The 18,799-nt window shown below is 46.3% G+C and overlaps 1 protein-coding gene across 4 annotated transcripts; it reads left to right on the top strand.

Moving 5' to 3' along the window:
* Positions 1–9,401: 9,401 nt before the first annotated feature.
* On the top strand, positions 9,402–13,307 carry Tmem254 (transmembrane protein 254). 4 transcript variants are annotated; one of them, XM_087587595.1, is made up of 4 exons: positions 9,402–9,971; positions 11,621–11,724; positions 11,934–11,993; positions 12,587–13,307. In XM_087587595.1, exons 1-4 carry the CDS (start codon positions 9,867–9,869, stop codon positions 12,705–12,707), a joined length of 390 nt encoding a protein of 129 aa, XP_087443721.1. In that variant the 5' UTR covers positions 9,402–9,866; the 3' UTR covers positions 12,708–13,307. The 4 variants fall into 4 exon arrangements, with proteins under 4 accessions (XP_087443721.1, NP_001008298.1, XP_087443723.1 ...); NM_001008297.1 differs by having other exon boundaries at positions 9,420–9,718; XM_087587596.1 differs by lacking the exon at positions 9,402–9,971 and adding an exon at positions 10,848–10,972.
* Positions 13,308–18,799: the final 5,492 nt, after the last annotated feature.

Genomic DNA, 18,799 nt, shown 5'->3' with positions numbered 1-18,799 from the left:
CATTTGTAAAGCTTTATCATAGGCAGTACCATTCATTAACACATAGCAACACGAGGATCGAGTATAAGAATCAGCCAATTCATTGCCTTGTGCCAAGGGGCCAGGTAACATGGAATGACCTCTTATGTGGGCCACAAAAATAGGTTCCGGACACTGCCACAGCAAGGTCTGTACTTGTAATAAGCAGGCACAAATGGATGAAACAGGAGCAAGGAAGGCAGTGGTCTCAAGGGGTGAAACAATCTGAGACACATATACACTATCAGTGTATATACACATATACACTATCTGTATATGTTACAAGGTTCATCAGGAAACATAACCAAAGCTAATTGTAAGGCTTTCAATTTGGCTAACTGTGCAGAACAATTAGGAATTTTTTTAAAAATTTTTTTTAAAGATGTATTTATTTATTATATATGAGTACACTGTAGCTGTCTTCAGACACACCAGAAGAGGGCATCAGATCTTATTACAGATGGTTGTGAGCCACCATGTGGTTGCTGGGAATTGAACTCAGGACCTCTGGAAGAGCAGTCAGTGCTCTTAACCACTGAGCCATCTCTCCAGTCCACAATTAGGAATTTTTATAACCTCTACCTTCCCTCCAGACACTACCGCAGCACTACCATTGGAGGAACCATCAGTAAATACTAAACGAGCCTTTTGTAAAGGAGAACTAACAATGATTCATGGAAAAATTACCGGATGCATTTTGAAAAATTGACAAATCTTACTATCAAGATAATGGTTATCAAATTGACTAACAATTGTGCACATTAAAATAGCCCAATCTGTAAGTCCCTGGGCTAAATGTTGTAGCTGTTCTTTGATATAAGGAGTAATAATAAGATCTGGTTCTTTACCAAAAGTCTGTAAGCTAGTTCTTTGAGCCTTAAACAGTAGTTGAGCAACAGCCTGAGGATAAGCCATCACTATTTTCACAGGTGAAGCTTGTAAATAAACCCACATTAAAGGTCCATCTTGCCAAAAAAGTCCCGTTTCCCGGAAGGTTTAAAGGCTGCCCTTCAACATCTTCCTTAGATCTATACTCACTTCTCCAGTGATGGCCTTTACAGCACCGAGGGCATAATCCAGAGTCTCCTATCTTTTTGTTCTGAGGGCACCCTCTTTTAAAATGACCAGGTTATCCACACCCGAAACAAGTCGTGGTTCCTCCGTTTCCCTTCCGCATGGCTGCAGCGATGACCTGTCCCATTACATAATTCCCATCTATTTCTTTACACAACTTAATATAGTCAATCAGACTCTTATTCTTGTGGGATCTAATAACCTCCTTGCACCATTTATTAGAATTCTCATATGCCAATTGTTTCACTAAAGGCATAGCAGTATCAATGTCTCCAAACAGCCTCCCAGCCAACTGTAATAATCTATCCGCAAATTCCTGGAAAGGTTCCGAGGGTCCTTGTACGACCTTCGATAATTGTTCCCCGGCTGCCTTATTGGGCAGGGCCTTCCAAGCTCTAACTGCCGCTGTGGAAATTTGAGCATAAACGGCAGGATCATATTGAATCTGGGCTGGAAGGGCCGCATATTGTCCTGTTCCTGTCAACATTTCTACATTTCTCTGGGGAAACCCTGCTTGCGCATTAAGTCTAGCTAGTTGCGCACACTGTTCTTGAAATTCTCCCCTCCATAACAGAAAGTCTCCCCCACTCAATGCTGCCCTACAAAACTGTTGCCAATCTCCAGGAGTCAAAGTGGATGCAACATAGGACTCAAAAATGGCAGAAGTAAAGGGAGCGAGGGGACCATAGGCAGAGACTGCCTCTTTCAGGTTTTTCAACTCCTTAAAACTCAGAGGAGCATGCTGTCTGATGGATTGATCCACATTGCTGGGGTCCAGGACCTCAGCAATAGGAAATGCCACCCCCTGTCCAAGGGGAGGCTCAGAGAAAATTACCCCTCTCCTTGTAGCCTTGTCTTCACAACACCACTCCAAGGAGGAATAGGGTTCATAGGCAGGAGGAGCAGTAGCTCCCTCTCCTTTAAAGAAGGGATTTACACTAGGGGGACGAGATCCTGATCTTTCAGTGGCCCTGTGCTTATTAATCTTTCTCTTAGGCACCTCTAAATTCCTCGACTGAGGTCTCTCCTTTTTCCTCCTCTGAGCTAGAATCCTGATCTGGATCAGAGGTTTGTAAGGACCTACGAGAAGCATCATCTTGTGCTGCTCCAAATGTTCTTTCTATCTCTGACCTCCGTCCCCTTATTTTCAAGAGAGCATCCTTGACCAATCTCCACAAAGAAAGTGTGGCGGCAGGAATGCTCTCAGGGCCATATTTCCGCAGCCTTCTTTGCAAATCTCTCATAACCTGTTCCCAATCAGGAATATTAAGTTCTCCTGAATGGGCAAGCCAAGGACTAGTTTTTTTCTAAGGTTTTAATAAATTCTTCAACTGTTTCTTCCTTTACACCAATTCCCTGATGCTCAAGCAAAGTAACTATCTGATCAGCTAGCTGTGAAGTAGAACTCGCAGTTCCCATGGCGCGAAAATTTTCCTTTTCGCTATCTACTCACCCAATCCGTCCCTTCTATGCCGGCCGGGCTCCGGGGACGTCCCGTAGGTACCCCTTTCTTCTCCGATCTCGGTGGAACCTCCAATTGTCAATCGCCAGCACCCGCGAAAGCCTGCGGGATGAAAGAAGCACACACACAGGTTATTCGTGTCAAGCCAGGAGAGGAAGCCAGAGAGAGCCCCTCCAGTAGCTTTATTCACCACTTATATACCCAAGTTCCCCAGGTAGAAAGTATCGGAAGCACAGTGGGAAACCCTGGCTCGTGACTTCAGTAACAAAAGACTGACTAGGAGACCTGAATTAATTAGGGAGAAATCCCAGAAGACCAGCCTAAATCTCAAGGATAAAGGGTGAGGAAGCAAAAGGCAGAAATAAATTGACCACCACCCAGGTGTGGTCCAGGTGTGTCAGTTCCACATGCATCAGCCGGGCTCAGCAGAGGTCATGCAGTGGAGACACGGAGTGTTTACTACTTGGTCTTGGTCTTTTCTTCCTGTGCCGTAAATACATGGGAGAAGCTCTCCTGGAGTATGTGTGGCCAAGAGTCACGTAGCCACTTTGAGCTATCCAGGCCCAAATCCAATATGGCTCACTACATCCTGCCTCCCCAAGCATCTGTGTCTGGTGATGGAGTGGCTGTGATGAAACTGGCCTACAACCCTACTGGGGCTACGCTTCTAACTCAAAGATAGTACCCTCAATGGTATGACAGCCTGTGGGAAAGAGACAGCAGGAATTTCTCACAAGCAGGAACTTAATTTACTTGGTTTGAGGTATATGGGTGTTTTTACCTGCGTGTAAGAATGTGCACCAAAGTACATACCTTGTGCTGAGGCCAGAAGAGGACTTCTGATTGCTTATTTGCCATCATGTGGGTTCTGGGAATTGAATCCAAGTCGTCTGGAAAGCTCTTTCCCACTGAGCCATCTCTCCTGTCCTTGTATTTAGAAATTAAAAAAAAAAAAATTAAAAGGAAAAAGAAAAGAAAAGAAAAGAAAAGAAAAGAACCTTCTGTCTTTAGCCAAATCAGCGTGCCAGCCATTTTTGCCTTGTTTCTGTGTTGGCATCCCCTCCGAGGGTCAACCTGCTAAAAACTGCTTCTCACTGACCAATTCTTAAACTTATTACAACATGAGGGGCTTGTTTCTATGCACCTAGCCGGAACAAGCTGGAAGGGCCCTTGCGGATCATTTAGGAAAGAGGTTCCCAAAAGCTTAGAGCAAGTTATAGATTACCTAGGAGGAAAAGCTGTTCAGAAGGGGAGAAGGCATCCTCACGTGAGTGGTGCTCAGGAGTTCTGACCACACAGGCTCTTATACTTCCCATGTTACAGGCGGCTTCTGCTCTTCCCCTGGGTGATTTTGGTGTCCTAAGGAAGTTCATCTCACAGTCATGCCATGGGTTGCATGGTCCTTAGGGTAGCGTGGGGAACATTATTTCTGAAAACAAGGTTTAAGTAACTAAAGCTTTTAAAAACAATTTATTTGCGGGCTCAGGTATGGAAGGGAATGGGGGACACCTCGTTTTTACAGGCTACTGCAGGGGAGAAGCCTCTGCTTCTCAGTCTGCTGAATGGAAGAAGGCTACATCTGACCATTCCAGCTGCCCCTGTGCTATGCCAATTCCACTGTCCTACCAGGTATCCGTACTCCTGTGGGACGATAGAGGGGAGCTCCATGCCCTATTGATGAAGCCCTGTTTGTGTATTTGGGTTTGGGAGTAGAGTTCCAGATGTTTGCTTTGTTCCTATCCCATCCCAGGAGGTAACTAATTATCCCAAAGTCATCTGATGGCCCGCCCACCCTCCCACCCATCTCATTCCCTCTCTAATCTGAAGTGTTTCCTTCACCGTGGGGTCAAGGCTTGAATACACACAGGTCTATGTCTGGAGTAATTGTTTTCCCATGACCTTTTGGCATGTCAAATACTAAAGGTATTATCTTGGTTTGGGTTTGTGAGGTAAAGTTCACTATATAGCTCAGGGTGACTAAAAATTCCCTTCGTTCCTGTCTTGGCCTCGAGAGAGCAGGTGCTACTGTTCCCAGCTGCCTGTAGATTATTTTTGCTTTATTTGCAGATATTAAGGGGTCCTTACCCTTGGCAATCTGTTCATTTTTCTATCCCAGTCAAATTGTCTGAGGATGCTCAGTGCATGACCTCTGCTCTTTTTCCCACTATGACCATTGAAGACTTCCTTGAAGTCTTTTACTTTATGATTGTCATAAGAATGGATTTTTTTGTTGTTGTTGTTGTTCAAGTGTGGGGAGATCTCTTTTTAAATGTCTATTTATTGTGAACTAAGTAAATGAGGTCAAACTCATTGAGAATTAGTTCACTGCTTCCACTGTATGGCTTTCAGATTTGATATGGCAGCAAGCACCTAGCCTTCTTGATGACCTCCCCCAGGTCGTTTCATTTTGTTTTATCTTGTTTTGTTTTGTTTAGGAGGTGAGTAAGTATTTTGTTTTTCCAAGGCAGGGTTTCTATGAAGCTCTGGCTGTCCTGGAACTCATTCTCTTGACCAGGCTGGCCTCAGAATCAGAGATCCTCCTGCCTCCCCAAGTGCTAGGATTAAAGGTGTGCACCACCACAGCCTGGCTCCTGCACTAGGTTTTTTGAAACAATGGTCATATAACCCAAGCTAGCCCCAAATTTGCTACATAGCTAAGAATGACCTTGAACTCCCGACCCTCACACTTCCACCCCCTAAGCCCTGAGATTATACAATGTGCCACTGTACCTAAAAGTGAATGAAAGTGAGGGCATGACCGCTCCCAATACTGTTGAGAAGGATTTTATTGTAGATATGATATGAGAGTTTAGCCAGCAGCATCTGCCAAGAGTCCAGACTGAACTGAGCCATGAAAAGAGGGGAAGGGGGAGCAGCCAGAGAGGAAGAGAAGAGTAGGGGTGGTACAGGGAGGGAGGGAGCTAAGGACAAAGAGAGCACCTGGCCACTGCAAATTTATATAGGAGGGAGAAGCTGGGAGAAGAGAAGTGAAGCCCCCCTACCCTGACCCTTCCGCAGGCAAGAAAGATTTAGGGGCTGGGTAAGTGCTGGGAGGAGCTACAGGTATGGAGTGAACCTTGTCTCTGGTTTCTTTGAGACCTGACACACTGAGTATGATGTTTTAAATTCTGCTCACTTTATTTTGATCTATGCTGCCCTTTGTTTGTTTTGGGTTTTTGAGACAAGGTTTCTCTGTGTAGCCTTGGCTATCCTGGAACTCTCTCTCTGGAGACCAGGCTGGCCTTGAACTCACAGAGGTCCTCCTGCCTCTGTCTCCCCAGAGCTAGGATCAAAGGCGTGAGCCACTATGTCAGGGTTCCTATGTTGCTTTTTAATATTTGCTAAGAGCTTGTCTTCCTTCCAAGGACTGTGAATCACTCTACTTCCCTGATCAGTTTCCAAGTGCTGGTCATTACCACAACAAAAAAGGAGGAAGTATCCAGGTGTGAGACCCCTGCCAACCTAGAGAAACCAGCAGGCCTTCTCATCAACCAAGTGACTGGATTCTCTGGATGTCCTGTATGTGAAGGCTGTCTCATTCAGATTTCTCCAGCTGTAATAACGACCAAAAGCAACTCAGGGAGGAAAGGATTTATTTCAGATTACAACTTTCAGCCACACACTCCATCACTGAGAAAGCAGACGTCAGAAGTCATGGGGAAATCCGCTTATTAGCCTGCTTCTGGTTTGCTCAGTTTTCTTATACACCCCAGGACCACCTACCCAGGGGTGGGTGGCGTTGCCCACAACTGGCTCAGCTCTCCCGCCTCAGTCACCAGGCAAGAAAATGCCCTACAAAATTGCCAGTCCCACAGAGGCATTTTCTTAAGATTTCGTCTTCTCAGATGACCTTACCTTGTGTGACATTGGCATAAGACTAGCCAGCAACTACCAGATCCTTGGGCTGGGGGCTGTAACCACTCATCCCTCCATGGTCAGGGGTGGGGTTGGGAAACACCAAGCAATTTACCAGGTTGGGGGTTTGGTGAAAGAAGGCATTGAGTTCAAACACTCGGTCCCTAGGTGATAGATAGCTCTGTGCTGGGGAGGTTGTAGAACTGTTAGAATATGTCAGGTAGAGCTTTTAGTGGGAGGGGTGGGGGTGGGGCTATGGAAGTTTAAATATAGCCTGTGGTGATTTGAATAGGAATGACCCCCACAGACTCATGCTTTCGTGCTTGGGCCATAAGGAACGGCACTGCCAGGAGGTGTGGTCTTGTTGGAGAAAGTGGGTTACTTAGGGTGGAGGAGGGCAGGTTTTGAGGTCTCCTATACTCAAGCTATGCCAGTGTGGAACACAATCTTTTTCTGCTGCCTGAAGATCAAGATGTAGAACCCTCAGCTCCTCCAGTGCCACGTCTGGCCACACGCTGCCATGTTTCGCACCACGAAGATAAACTGAACCTCTGAACTGTAAGCCAGCCCCAATTAAGTTTTTCTTCATAAGAGTTGTCATGGTCATGGTGTCTGTTCACAGCAGGAAAACCCTAACACATCCGACTTCTATTTCCAACTCTCTACTTCATATGCTGGAGAAAATTGGCGGCTTCCTGTTCTATGCCTTCCTTGCCATCATGGACTTCCCACATAGAGATGCAAACAGAACGAACTCTTCTTTCCATGCGTGTTGTTATTTTCAAACTGGGTTGTTGTTGCTCTCTTGGTTTTTTAAAACTTTTTTAGACTTACCGTTTTGCCTGTGTCTGTGTGCTACAAACACGCCTGGTGCCTAAAGAGGTCAGAAGAGGGTATCATATCCCCTGGTACAAGAGTTACAGGCAGTTGTGAACCCTCATGGGGGTGCTGGGAATCAAGACCCAGTCCTTGACAAGAGCAACAAGTGCTCTTAACCACTGAGCCAACTCCCTGCCTTGGTCACAGTTTTTATCATAACACAAAAGTAACTAATTCACATGAGTTCCAGGGGCCAAAGTCAGGCTGTTAGACTTTTACTCACCGAGACATCTTCAAAGCTCCAAATATGTATGTGTATGTCTGTCTGTGGGTGCCTATGGTCCAGGGGAGGGTGTCAGATCAGAGTGAACTACATGCATTTGAGCTCCAGGCCTCCTGACTGCACGGCAAGTCCTCTGAACCCCTGAGCCATCTCTCCACCCCCTAGAAACATTAGTTTGGTTTTTGTTTTTGAGACGAGGTTTCTTTGTGTAGCCCTGGCTGTCCTGGAACTCCCTCTGTAGACCACCAGAAGGATCTCAAACTCACTGAGATCCACCTGCCTCTGCCTCCTGAGAGCTGGAATTCCACCCCTGCCCGGCTAGGATATTTGATTTTAAATTGCTGCTCAAATTGCTGACTTGGCTTTCCTTTTACAGACTGTTTAATGGCTTTTGGCTTGAGGTTAGGACAAAGTTCCCAACAGTCTCCGAAATGGCTCTAAACATACTTCTGCCAATCCAGATCACATACAAAGAATACAATGCATGCTTCTCAGCACTGGCTATTATAAAATTAAAATATGGACCAGCTCTGAAAAACATTGAAAACAGTCTCTGTCCTGCAGCACCAAAGACTCAGCCAAGATTCGAGTCAATTTCTAAATAATAATCATTCACTCTATGCATGGTACCTGCCATGTTGCATCCACCGTGTGGGTTTTGAGGATCAAACTTGGCTCACAACACTTAAGAGAAAGCCACCAAGCCATCTTGACAGCCCAGGATTTCTTTATGTAAGTGAATGTGCACATCTATTAGCTGGTACATACATTCGGAAATGCCCTTGGTAAAATGTTAAAATTAGATATATAGCAAAAACTATTGACCTACTTTATGACTTCTTGTCTGTAGTGTTTTGAAGGTTTGTAGGTATATTTTCTATGTCCGTATATACTGGGGGTGGGGGGGAGGGGGACCTACAAACTTCTCAAGTGAAAGACATCGTGAGCAGATGATGTTTAAGCAGTTCTGCCCTAGAGCTGAGTTGATGTGGGGGAAAACAAACGGATCCAAGGTTGGAGGAGAGGGCCATTAACATCAAGAGGGTAAGCTCTTCTCTTGATTTACTCTCTGAGCCATATTCCCAGTCCCTCGGAGGCACTATTATTTTGGCTGGGCTGGGTCTTACCATTCGGTCCACCAAGGGCCCAACCTCATAGCACTCCTCCTCTGCCCTCTGAGTTCTGGGATTACAAACATGGGCTGCCATCAGGTTATTTTAATCCATTGTTTTTAAGTCCCAAGCAAAACTTGCCTTTCTCCAAAGATGCTTAATTAAAAACAGTTAGGTACCCTCTGTCTCCCGCTACATGAGATGTTACTAAGCATGGAGAGGGAGCGAGGGCTAATGCATACACTGCCTAAATTATAATGTTTAACCAGGAAGTAGAGTTAATAGTAACCACTGATAATTAGTAAGTAGTATAGGTTAGAAACTTAATGCTTTCTTTTTTTTTAATTTATTTATTATATTGTATAAGTACACTGTAGCTGTCTTCAGACACACCAGAAGAGGGCATCAGGTCTCATTACAGATGGTTGTGAGCCACCATGTGGTTTCTGGGATTTGAACTCAGAACCTCTGGAAGAGCAGTCAGTGCTCTTAACCACTGGGCCATCTCTCCAGGCCCCATTAATGCTTTCTTTTTAGATAAACCCAAAACCTCGAGCTAGGCTAACACATGGCAGTTTTTTATGGATAGAGTGAAACACACATGGGCTAAGAAACCACAATAAGCTTACAAAAAGCAAGAGCCTGATTCTGTAAGCCATAGCTGTGTATGGCTCCACCCAAATGAGGTGAGGTAGGGACCGCCTCACTCCGTAGGCTAGCGCTGTGAATGGCTCCACCCAAATGGGGTGAGCAAATGGGGCGCAATGCTGCTCACCACGCTCAACTCATTGAAATGGCTCGGAAACTTGACTCGCCGTTATCAAGGAGGCAAGAGAGCGGCTACTATAACTGAAATTGAGAGGTGCCTCCTGCACCGGGAGTACGGAGACTCGGTCCCCAGGTCACTGCAGCCAAAACCTTCCGGGTCTGGTGCACAGGAAGCCGCTCGCCCCTCCCCGGCCACCTTCCACTGGGTGCAAGAGACGGTCCGCTGGGGTCGCTGCAGCGATGGGGACGGCCACAGGCGCTAGCTACTTCCAGAGGGGCAGCTTGTTCTGGTTCACAGTCATCGCCGTCTCCTTCAGCTACTACACGGTAATGCCCGCGAACCGCAGGCAGGCGCCGCGCAAGCGCACTGGCCAGTCAGGGCTAAGCCTGGGGAACCGGCTCGTCAGGCTCTTCCTGCGTGGACCGGGGCGGGAAGCGATTCTGGCCCAACGATTCAGTGTTTAGGTCTCTCGAGATGGTGTTGGCGAAGTCGGAAGCCCGTAGGGACCCCACTGCATACTTCCGTGCAGCCAGACCCTGGCCCTCGCTGATCACCGTCCTGGGGCTGGGCTACTTCGCGGTAGGAGTAGGGGGAGTGCTGGCAGTTCTGGTCCTAGTTTGAGCTGGGGCAACTGGGGCGGGGGGGGGGGGGGGAGGCGGGGGGGGGTGGGGGGGACGACACAATTCTGCGCACGCGCACGGCGGTTGTCTAGGTTACTTATGTACACGGAAGTTCGTGGGCTCGGAGGGATTTCTTTTTTTTTTTTTTTTTTTTTTTTTTTTTTTTTTTTCGGAGCTGGGGATCGAACCCAGGGCCTTGCGCTTGCTAGGCAAGCGCTCTACCACTGAGCTAAATCCCCAGCCCTCGGAGGGATTTCTAGTTGATAGTTTTCCTGTCCTGGCGTCCTTGGTCATTGAGAGTTAACCAAGTTTTATCCTATAGTGAAGAGAGAAGTGAAATTACTGTATTGCGGTAGATGTAACAACTCAGGATAAGATTAGAAGCAGAGTGCTTGAATAAGTTTGAGTTGCTTGCAAAATGTTAGAGTTTATATTGGTAAGAAGGAAGAAAACAGATACACAGAGGAAGATTTTGTTTAAAGAATAATGGGAAAGATGCTGGGAAATACATTGGGCTCAGCTGGAATAGTTGTGGAGAAACGCTATTTAGATTTTGCAGGACACCCTGGGATTGTCATGTCCACAGTGTTTATTGGAGTCAAGGGTCATCACCCCTATCCTAATTTCACCATATGCAGAGGTATGAATTGAGAATTTTCAAGGCTGCATTTTTGTTCTAAGGTCCCATGTCTCTGATTAGTAGCATATAGAAGGGAGGAAGTTTTTGCTAGTTCAGAGAGATACTGAGGGGGTGACAGGTGAAACCCTTTAGTTCCACGGGTTGGGAAAAAAGCAGTCACAATATAAGCTTCATTAGAACTTTATGAAACATCAGGAGACAGGTACTGCTGCCCTTGACAAAAATGGACAGGCCCAGAAAAGTGTTGGCATGAAATAATTCTCAAGACATGCCAAGCTTGCAGAAACTACAAGACAGAGACCGAGAGGATGCTAATCCAGGTACGGAAACCTTGCGCAAACAAGCGGTTGCGATCAAAACTGCAGAAGGGTGCTTTTCTTCGTTTCCCATGCCTATGCCGAAGGCATCCCCAGTTTTAGGGGTACAAAACGTGGAAGAGAAGCGGTTCTAAATTAAATAGGAGACTGGCTCAAGCTGTAATTTCTGTAGTCTCGCCGAGGCATATACATTCTTTTTTTTTTTAAGATTTATTTATTTAACGTATATGACACTGTCACTATCTTCGGACAACCAGAAGAGGGCATCAGATCTCATTGCAGATGGCTATGAGCTACCATGTGGTTGCTGGGAATTGAACTCAGGACCTCTGGAAGAGCAGTCAGTGCTCTTAACTGCTGAGCCATCTCTCCAGCCCCAGCATATACATTCTTGAAAAGCTAGTTAATAACCTCTATAAAATAACGTTTGTTTAAGAAAAACAGTCACCTCGGACAGTGATTCTGGTATTTCCTCTGCATAAGTCTCACAGTTAAGTTGGCTTGAGAACACAGTTGTTGGGAAAGGGGGGGACTGGATGACTTGTTGAGTTTCTTTGGTGTGTAGTTTCTGTACAGTCAGTATTGTTTCACAGATCCTTTAGAAAAGCAACCATTTGCTGGAACTGTTCTGTGCTTTTGGTTCTCTTGCAGTGGGTTGTCTTCTGGCCTCAGAGTATCCCCTATCAGAGCCTTGGGCCCCTGGGTCCCTTCACAAAGTACTTGGTGGACCACTATCACACGCTCCTGAGGAATGGGTAAGGAAAGCTCGATGCTGGGCAGACACTTCAGCTCCAGGATCTTGGTACCAGGAAGGCTTGCAGTTCTCTTTAGGTAGTGAACAGTAATGCCAGTTTGCCATCGGATGCCTTTCTCTTTAAAGTTTCTGTGACAGAATTGATTAGCAAATAATTATCACCTTAAACTTTAAAAAAAAAAAGTTTTTTCTTTCTTTTTCTGGTTTCAGGTACTGGCTTGCGTGGCTAGTTCATGTGGGAGAGTCCTTGTATGCCTTGGTATTGTGCAGGTAAGCCTTTGTAATAGGAACTTGCCACTTTAATCTTGGTATTGGGTGTAGGTCGTGAGTAGCCATCTCTAAATAATTCATACACCTTCAGGCTGAGAGCATGCTCTATTGCAGCCTGAGTCCCTATACGTAATTCTGAGCCCGGAACAGACTATTCGATATATATTTGATGGGTGAGTGCAGTTTCCTGTGTTGCTAGCTAATGATCTGGTTATTTACCTGGGATTCTGCCTAACCAAGAGGAACAAATGGATAGGAGTCTATCTTCTAGTCGGCAGAAGAGCTGAGCTACTCCTCTAGGCTGGTGATTTTCAATCCAGTTTCAAAAATGGAGTCACATGAGGAGCTGTTTCAAAAACACACAAGCCAGGTTTCCAGACCCAAAGACTGTGATCTGACAGGCTCTGCTTCGGAAATGGGTATATGTCCTTCCTTAAAGTCCTCAAACAATTCCTTGGGTCAATGTAAATTAAAAGCCCCAAATGAGATCCTCATAGATTGGACCTCGGAATTATACAGAGAACTAAAGTAGAAGACAATTGTTCCCTGGAACCAACATTAAAATTCTGTTGTTTACATTTGCTCTCTTTCAGGCGTAAAGGAATCACAGACAGCCAGGCCCAGCTCCTCTGGTTCCTACAGACTTTTCTGTTTGGTGTAGCCTCTCTCTCCATCCTGTTTGCTTACAGACCAAAGCACCAAAAACATAATTAAAGGAGAAAGCGGGGTTTCCTTTCCACTTCTTCAAGCCCTCCTTCAGTGGGTCCTGGTTTCCAGGATGATCTCTCTGTCTTCTAGGTAGTGTTGTCATAGAAACCTGTCTGAGACCCTCTAGTTACTATGATTTTGGTGCTCTGACCAACCTTGGTTAGACCTATTGTTGTCTAACAAAGAAATAAGCAAGGCCCTGCCCTTCCAGCTCTGCAGGCTTCTGGCCTGAAGAAGGCCTCAGGCCACTTTCCTGAGGTCCTTAGCTGAGCCATTTCCCACCCTTTGACTGAGACAAGTAAACTAGATTTGTCTGTGGGTCCACCTTTGCTCCGTGTAGTGTTTTGAATATGCTTGGCCCATGGGAAGTGGCACTATTAGGAGGTGTGGTGTTACTGTGGAGGCCAGGCTTTGAGGTCTCATATATTAGCTCAAGTCTGACCAGTGTGAAACGGTCTCCTCTTGGCTGCCTCAAGATCAAGATGTAGAACTCTCAGCTTTTTTCCCAGCACCATGTCTGCCTGGACACTGCCATGCTTCTCGCCATAATGGACTGAGCCTCTGAAACTGTAAACCAGCCCCATTAAATGTTGTCCTTTGTTAAGAGTTGCCTTGGTCATGTCTCTTTACAACGATGAAACCCTAACTAAGACACTCCCCGTTCTCACTAGCGCCCCCTCCTCTCCTCCCCACCGATATCTTAGCTTCTAACCCCCAATTTTTCCTGGTTCTGGACTAAGATAAATTAAAGCTTCCACATAACATCGGTTCCACATGCATTTATTAGGTACCTCAAGGCAGGAGCTTATCCACCCACACCTAACCCCTCACTTCCATTTCTCCAGCTACAGAGAAAGACAATGAAAACAAGCAAGGACTTGGCATAAAAACCTGAAAGACCTGCTAAGCCCAAGAGGGTAACATGAGGGGTGTTACCTGATGCTGCCAGCCAGAGGTGGTGACCCAGTCCCACTGTGGTCTTGTATTCAGGGAGCCAGTCCCTCTGTTGGGTTGCTCCTTCAGCCCAAGCCATTTCTGCCTTTGTTTCATCTTGGCACTCTGGCTCCAGCTGCACCCCCATCGTGGTAATCCTTCAGGGGTGCTGACCGAAGCTGAAAAGCCCGTCACCTTGTTCCATATGAAACCTTCTCCTGCTCCGTGGGAAAACTGTTGAGCTCCATGGGAAAACTATTGAACCTGTTTCCCGCACCCAGCAACAGAAAAGCACAAGACCACTTATGTCTTCTGTTGGCAGCATCCCCGCTGCGTGGGTCCCCCCTGAGAAACCTGCCTCACACATGCCTGCTCCATCATTCTCTGTCCAGCCCTGGCTTAGTGACACCACCGCTCCTGATCTGGTTATATTAACCCACAGGTTATCCAGCCTGCTACTAGTACCTCCCCATTTACTGTGTATACCTGATTAGTACTCAGTGACGGGGAAGGCTCACTACTCTCTCCCCTAACCCTGGCAGAATGTCCCTGTCGATTCTAGGATTTGACAACCCTTATTAAAAGTAAGTTTAAAAAAAAACAAAAACAAAAAACAAAAACAAATCTAAGCCTACAGGCTGGTCTACGTGGTGAGCTCCAAGACAGCCTTTCTATGTAATAGACCTTCTGGTGGAGGAGTGAGAGGGGGAGGGGAAGAGGAGGAGGAAAAGGAAGAGGAAGAGGAGGAAGAAGAGGAAGAGGAGGAGGAAGAGGAGGAAAAATGCAGGGATTCCTAAAACTAAGGCAGAAATTGGAATTCTTCACCACCTCCCTACTCTGAAGACTTCTAGAACTGGGGACAGATCACTAAAGCATGGAAAACCCAAGCAGAAAAACTTATATAGTACTTTCTAGTCTCCTTCCCTCAAGTTGCCTTAGGATATGATCGTTGTGTCACCCTTTAAACACAGTACAATGGTGTATAACATACTGTTCAAATCATTTAGTCAACAGAACTGAGAAGAAAAGTGGGGTTTTTTTTCTTTGTTTTGTTTGTTTAATCTTTTGAGACAGGGTCTATGTAGCCCTGGCTGTCCTGGGATTCAATATGTAGAACAACCTGACTTTGAACTCACAGACATCCTCCTGCCTCTGCCTCCCTAGTGCTGGGATTAAAGGTGCTTAGCCAGGAAAAGCTCCTTTACAACTCCTGAATCAACAGAGATTTGTAATTCCAGAACACTGCCACGGGGTTCTTCCCCTTGTGGCTCCAATGGAAAACTCTGGTTTCCACATCACTCCGTGAACCCCCTAACTCCATTCAACTTTAGAAGTGTGCTGTGTCCAGTTAGTGCCCCTGCAAACTGCAGCTGCCTTTGCAATCTTCTCGCTTGCATCTGAGTTCTTTTGGTTTCTCCTGAAAGTGCTATTGGTATTGGGGGAGAAGGGTGAGTTCGTTTACTAACTGGAATTGCCTGTTAGGTCTTCTCTCACCTTCCTCTTTCTATAGTGTACCCTTGATATCCATAATGCTGATAAAGCCCCAAAGGTGAAACTACATCAGAAGGTGTACTCAGAGAAATCCAACTTCCCTCCCTACCCCTCTCAGCTCATTCCCACCCCACCCCCATAGTTAAGGGCTCAGCTAAAATGTGTGCAACAGACAGTACCTAAGGAGATGGAAAAGACAAAAGGAAGGCCACTTTTCATAGACAAAGATGGACAGAGGCTGTGTCATAAAACACCCTAGGTGGTGGTGGTGGTGGTGGTGGTGGTGTCCTTCATTGGGAGAATAAAGAATCCCATACACGTTTTCTGTAGAGATGGCTGGTCAAAGTACTGAAGTAAATGACTGTGGAGTGCCTGTCCTTGAATGGGACATCTATATGAACCTCCAAAGCTTGGGGAAAATTAAGGCAGAGGGGACAGAGAGAATGAAAGGGCCATGGATGTGAGGGCAATCTGGTTTTGACATCTCTCACCCCATTGATTGCCAGGGTTTATTCAGCTTTCTATTTCAACACCCATCTATGTCATCACCTCCAACCTTCTGGAATACTAAGCTCCCAGATTAAATGTTGTCTTCTATAAGTTGCCCTGGTCATGGTGTCTTCACAGCAATAGAAAAGAAGCAAAGACCACCGTTGTCCATCAGTCTTCAGTCAAAGGCTACATGAGTAGCCATGTTCCCCTGCTAGAAACTAAACAGTCTGTCAAGACTAGAACATCCAGACTATGGAGAGGATTGTTGTGCAGCACTGTCCCGAGCACATGACATAGCATTGCACTCTCGACTTCATGCCAGCTGCAGTGACCTATACAAGATTGGACCCATCACCTATTTCACCATGCGCCTGGGAGGGGCAAATGATGTTCCACACTCCCCATCTTAATGGAAAGCTAATGAATGCTGTAGAGGGGGCAGCATCTCCTTCAGTGATGTAACCACCCATAACACCTGTATTGAAGCAAATACACCCTCATTGACCCTCCATAACTTGAGTTGCCATAATGCTCAATGGGTCCCACCCTCCCACCCACACTTACAAAGAGGTGGAAATAGGAGATTGCTTAGAAGACAGTTTTCAGTGAGAGGAGGGAGAGACCTAATAAAAGGCTGAATCCAACCAAATATCCATCATGTACATGTGTGAAATTCTCAAATATTTTAATATTTTTGCTAATTCTTTTTTTTTTTTGGTTCTTTTTTTTTTTTTTTTTCCGGAGCTGGGGACCGAACCCAGGGCCTTGCGCTTCCTAGGTAAGTGCTCTACCACTGAGCTAAATCCCCAGCCCCATTTTTGCTAATTCTTTGAGAGTTGTATCTCGAACGCATCCATTCCCTTTCCCCCATGTCTACCCATAACCACCACCTTCACCCTCCCATTCCTTCCCACCCAACTTTGAGTTTTCTTCTCCTCCAACTCCCATCGAACCCCTTTGTTTTGTGCAACATGGTTGTTCAGCCTGCCCTGAAGTGTGTGATCTACCCTCTAGGGGTCATACCAGTAAAGGACACTGCTTCTCCCCGCAGCTACCAAATACCTATCAGCTATCAGCTCCTCATCTGATGGTGGGATTGTGTGCCCACCTAAGCCCCTTTGTGCTGGGGTTCTGTTTTGCTTGAGCTTGTACAGGTGTTGCCCACTGTCACTGTCACCCTGAGTTCATTTGTGGAGATGCCCTTCTGAATCCAACACCTCAAGCTCTGACAACCTCTTCCACCCCTCTTCTAGGAGATTCCCTGAGCCTGGGGGAAGGGGAGCGTGTGTGTGTGTGTGTGTGTGTGTGTGTGTGTGTGTGTGTGTGTGTGTGTGTGTGTGATGTGTAAGAGATTAAGAGATGAACACTCCATAGTCTCTTACTTGCTCTTTGTTGACCATTTATTTAAGGGGTTTGAATGAATATGTTTAGATTTTTGTTTTGTTTAAGACAGGGTTTCTCTGTGTGGCCCTGGCTGTCCTGGAGCTCTGTAGTCCAGGCTGGCCTCAAACTCAGAGATCCTCCTTTCTCCACTCCCTAGTGCTGTGGTTAAAGGAATGTGCCACCGCTGCTTGGCTCTGACAATATTTTAAAAGAACCGTATCTTCAAGAACTTCCTGCTTGAACTCCTGAGAGTCCAATACCATTTCATCGGGCCCGGGATCATTTACACCAAGATTATCACAATTCATTTCCTTTCCTTTTGATACTACTGGGACTAAGATGAGCCAATCACAAAGAGGCAGAGCCCATCCCTTCTCCCCCAAAAGGAAGACAGCCACGCATGTGTACTTCCAAGGACAAGGCAGCACACAACAACCCTCTGAGATTCACAGGACACCTTTTTTGTTTAATTCAGTTTTCAGGTTAGCATGCAATGTAATGGCACTTCATACATACGTGTCGTTACACAACGAAACCTAGCTCAGTCTTTTATTACTGCTGCTGTTCTCTCCTGTGAGCAGAAGGCAGTGACTCTGGGTTTACACCTTCAAGTGACAGCTCTGTTCAATTACTCTCCACTTAAGAGTTCTGTCACCCAGGGAGAATTACATCATCTCTTTGTGTCTTCCTACCTTTGTTTTTTCTTTTATCCCCATTCCCTGCTGTCTTCAATCCTGGGCTACAATTCCTATGTGTTAGAGCTGACTGTCATGTAGACATGCATTGTTAGTGTGTGTGTGTGTGTGTGTGTGTGTGTGTGTGTGTGTGTTTAATTGAATTTAAATAAACAGCAATGTGTTTGTAATGGAGAGGCCCTGTTATGTTACAACATGTCAGACACTACTTAGGTTTGCCAACTTAGGAAAGGCTCTTGAGTACTTGTCTGACTTTCATTTAATTCTTGACAGTTTGCCAAGAATAGCTGAGTTGTTCACATCTCTTGCTGCTCCCTTAGGGAGGGGACAATCTGTCTTGAAGACAGCGCAAGAGGCAACTAAGAACTACTTGTGAGGGCTACACAGAAAAACTCTGCTGAGGGGGCAGGGGGAAGGGCCCAAGCTGAGTCATACAGTTCATCATGGAATCAGACACCTCCAAAGTTCATTTTATTTTGAACAATTTAGCTAGAATGGCATCAAACTACATAGTTGAGGGGGTTGGGGAGACTGCTCAGCTCTTGCCACCAAGCCTAATGACCTGAATGTAAGCCCAGAACCCACATGGTGGAAGGAGAACCAACTCCTGCGGGTTGTCCACTGACACTACCTCCACCCCCTACTCCCCACCCCCAACTCCATCCCCCCATCTCCACTCCACCCCACCCCTACCCCCCACCCTCACCCCCACCCCCTAACCCCCAACTCCACCCCCACCCCCTAACCCCCACCTCCACCACCTACCCCCCACCTCCATCCCCACCCCTACCCTTACCCCCCCCACCTCCATCCCCATCCCTACCCCCCACCTCCACCTCCACCTCCACCCCCTACCCTCCACCCCCACCCCCAACCCCACAAAATCCATGGTGCATGCTCCACTCAACATTTCCCCAAGCTGCCTGTCTTTTTTTTTTTTTTTTTTTCGGAGCTGGGGACCGAACCCAGGGCCTTGCGCTTGCTAGGCAAGCACTCTACCACTGAGCTAAATCCCCAACCCAGCTGCCTGTCTTGAATGTGGAGTGAACCATCCAAAGTCATGTTCTCAGCAGTCTGCCTCATGTCCCAAATATTTTGTAAAGA

Source organism: Rattus norvegicus, chromosome 16 (assembly GCF_021556685.1).
Source record: "Rattus norvegicus strain SHRSP/BbbUtx chromosome 16, alternate assembly SHRSP_T2T, whole genome shotgun sequence".
NCBI classification, from domain to species: Eukaryota; Metazoa; Chordata; class Mammalia; order Rodentia; family Muridae; genus Rattus; species Rattus norvegicus.
This window is presented reverse-complemented; position numbering and strand designations above follow the sequence as displayed.

Excerpts from the sequence above, each read along its gene's own strand:
- Tmem254 (XM_087587595.1), top strand. The coding sequence starts at position 9,867 with ATGGTGTTGGCGAAGTCGGAAGCCCGTAGGGACCCCACTGCATACTTC. Across the intron at positions 9,972-11,620 it reads TGGGGCTGGGCTACTTCGCG|TGGGTTGTCTTCTGGCCTCA; the intron begins GTAGGAGTAGGG and ends GTTCTCTTGCAG. Across the intron at positions 11,994-12,586 it reads TATGCCTTGGTATTGTGCAG|GCGTAAAGGAATCACAGACA; the intron begins GTAAGCCTTTGT and ends GCTCTCTTTCAG.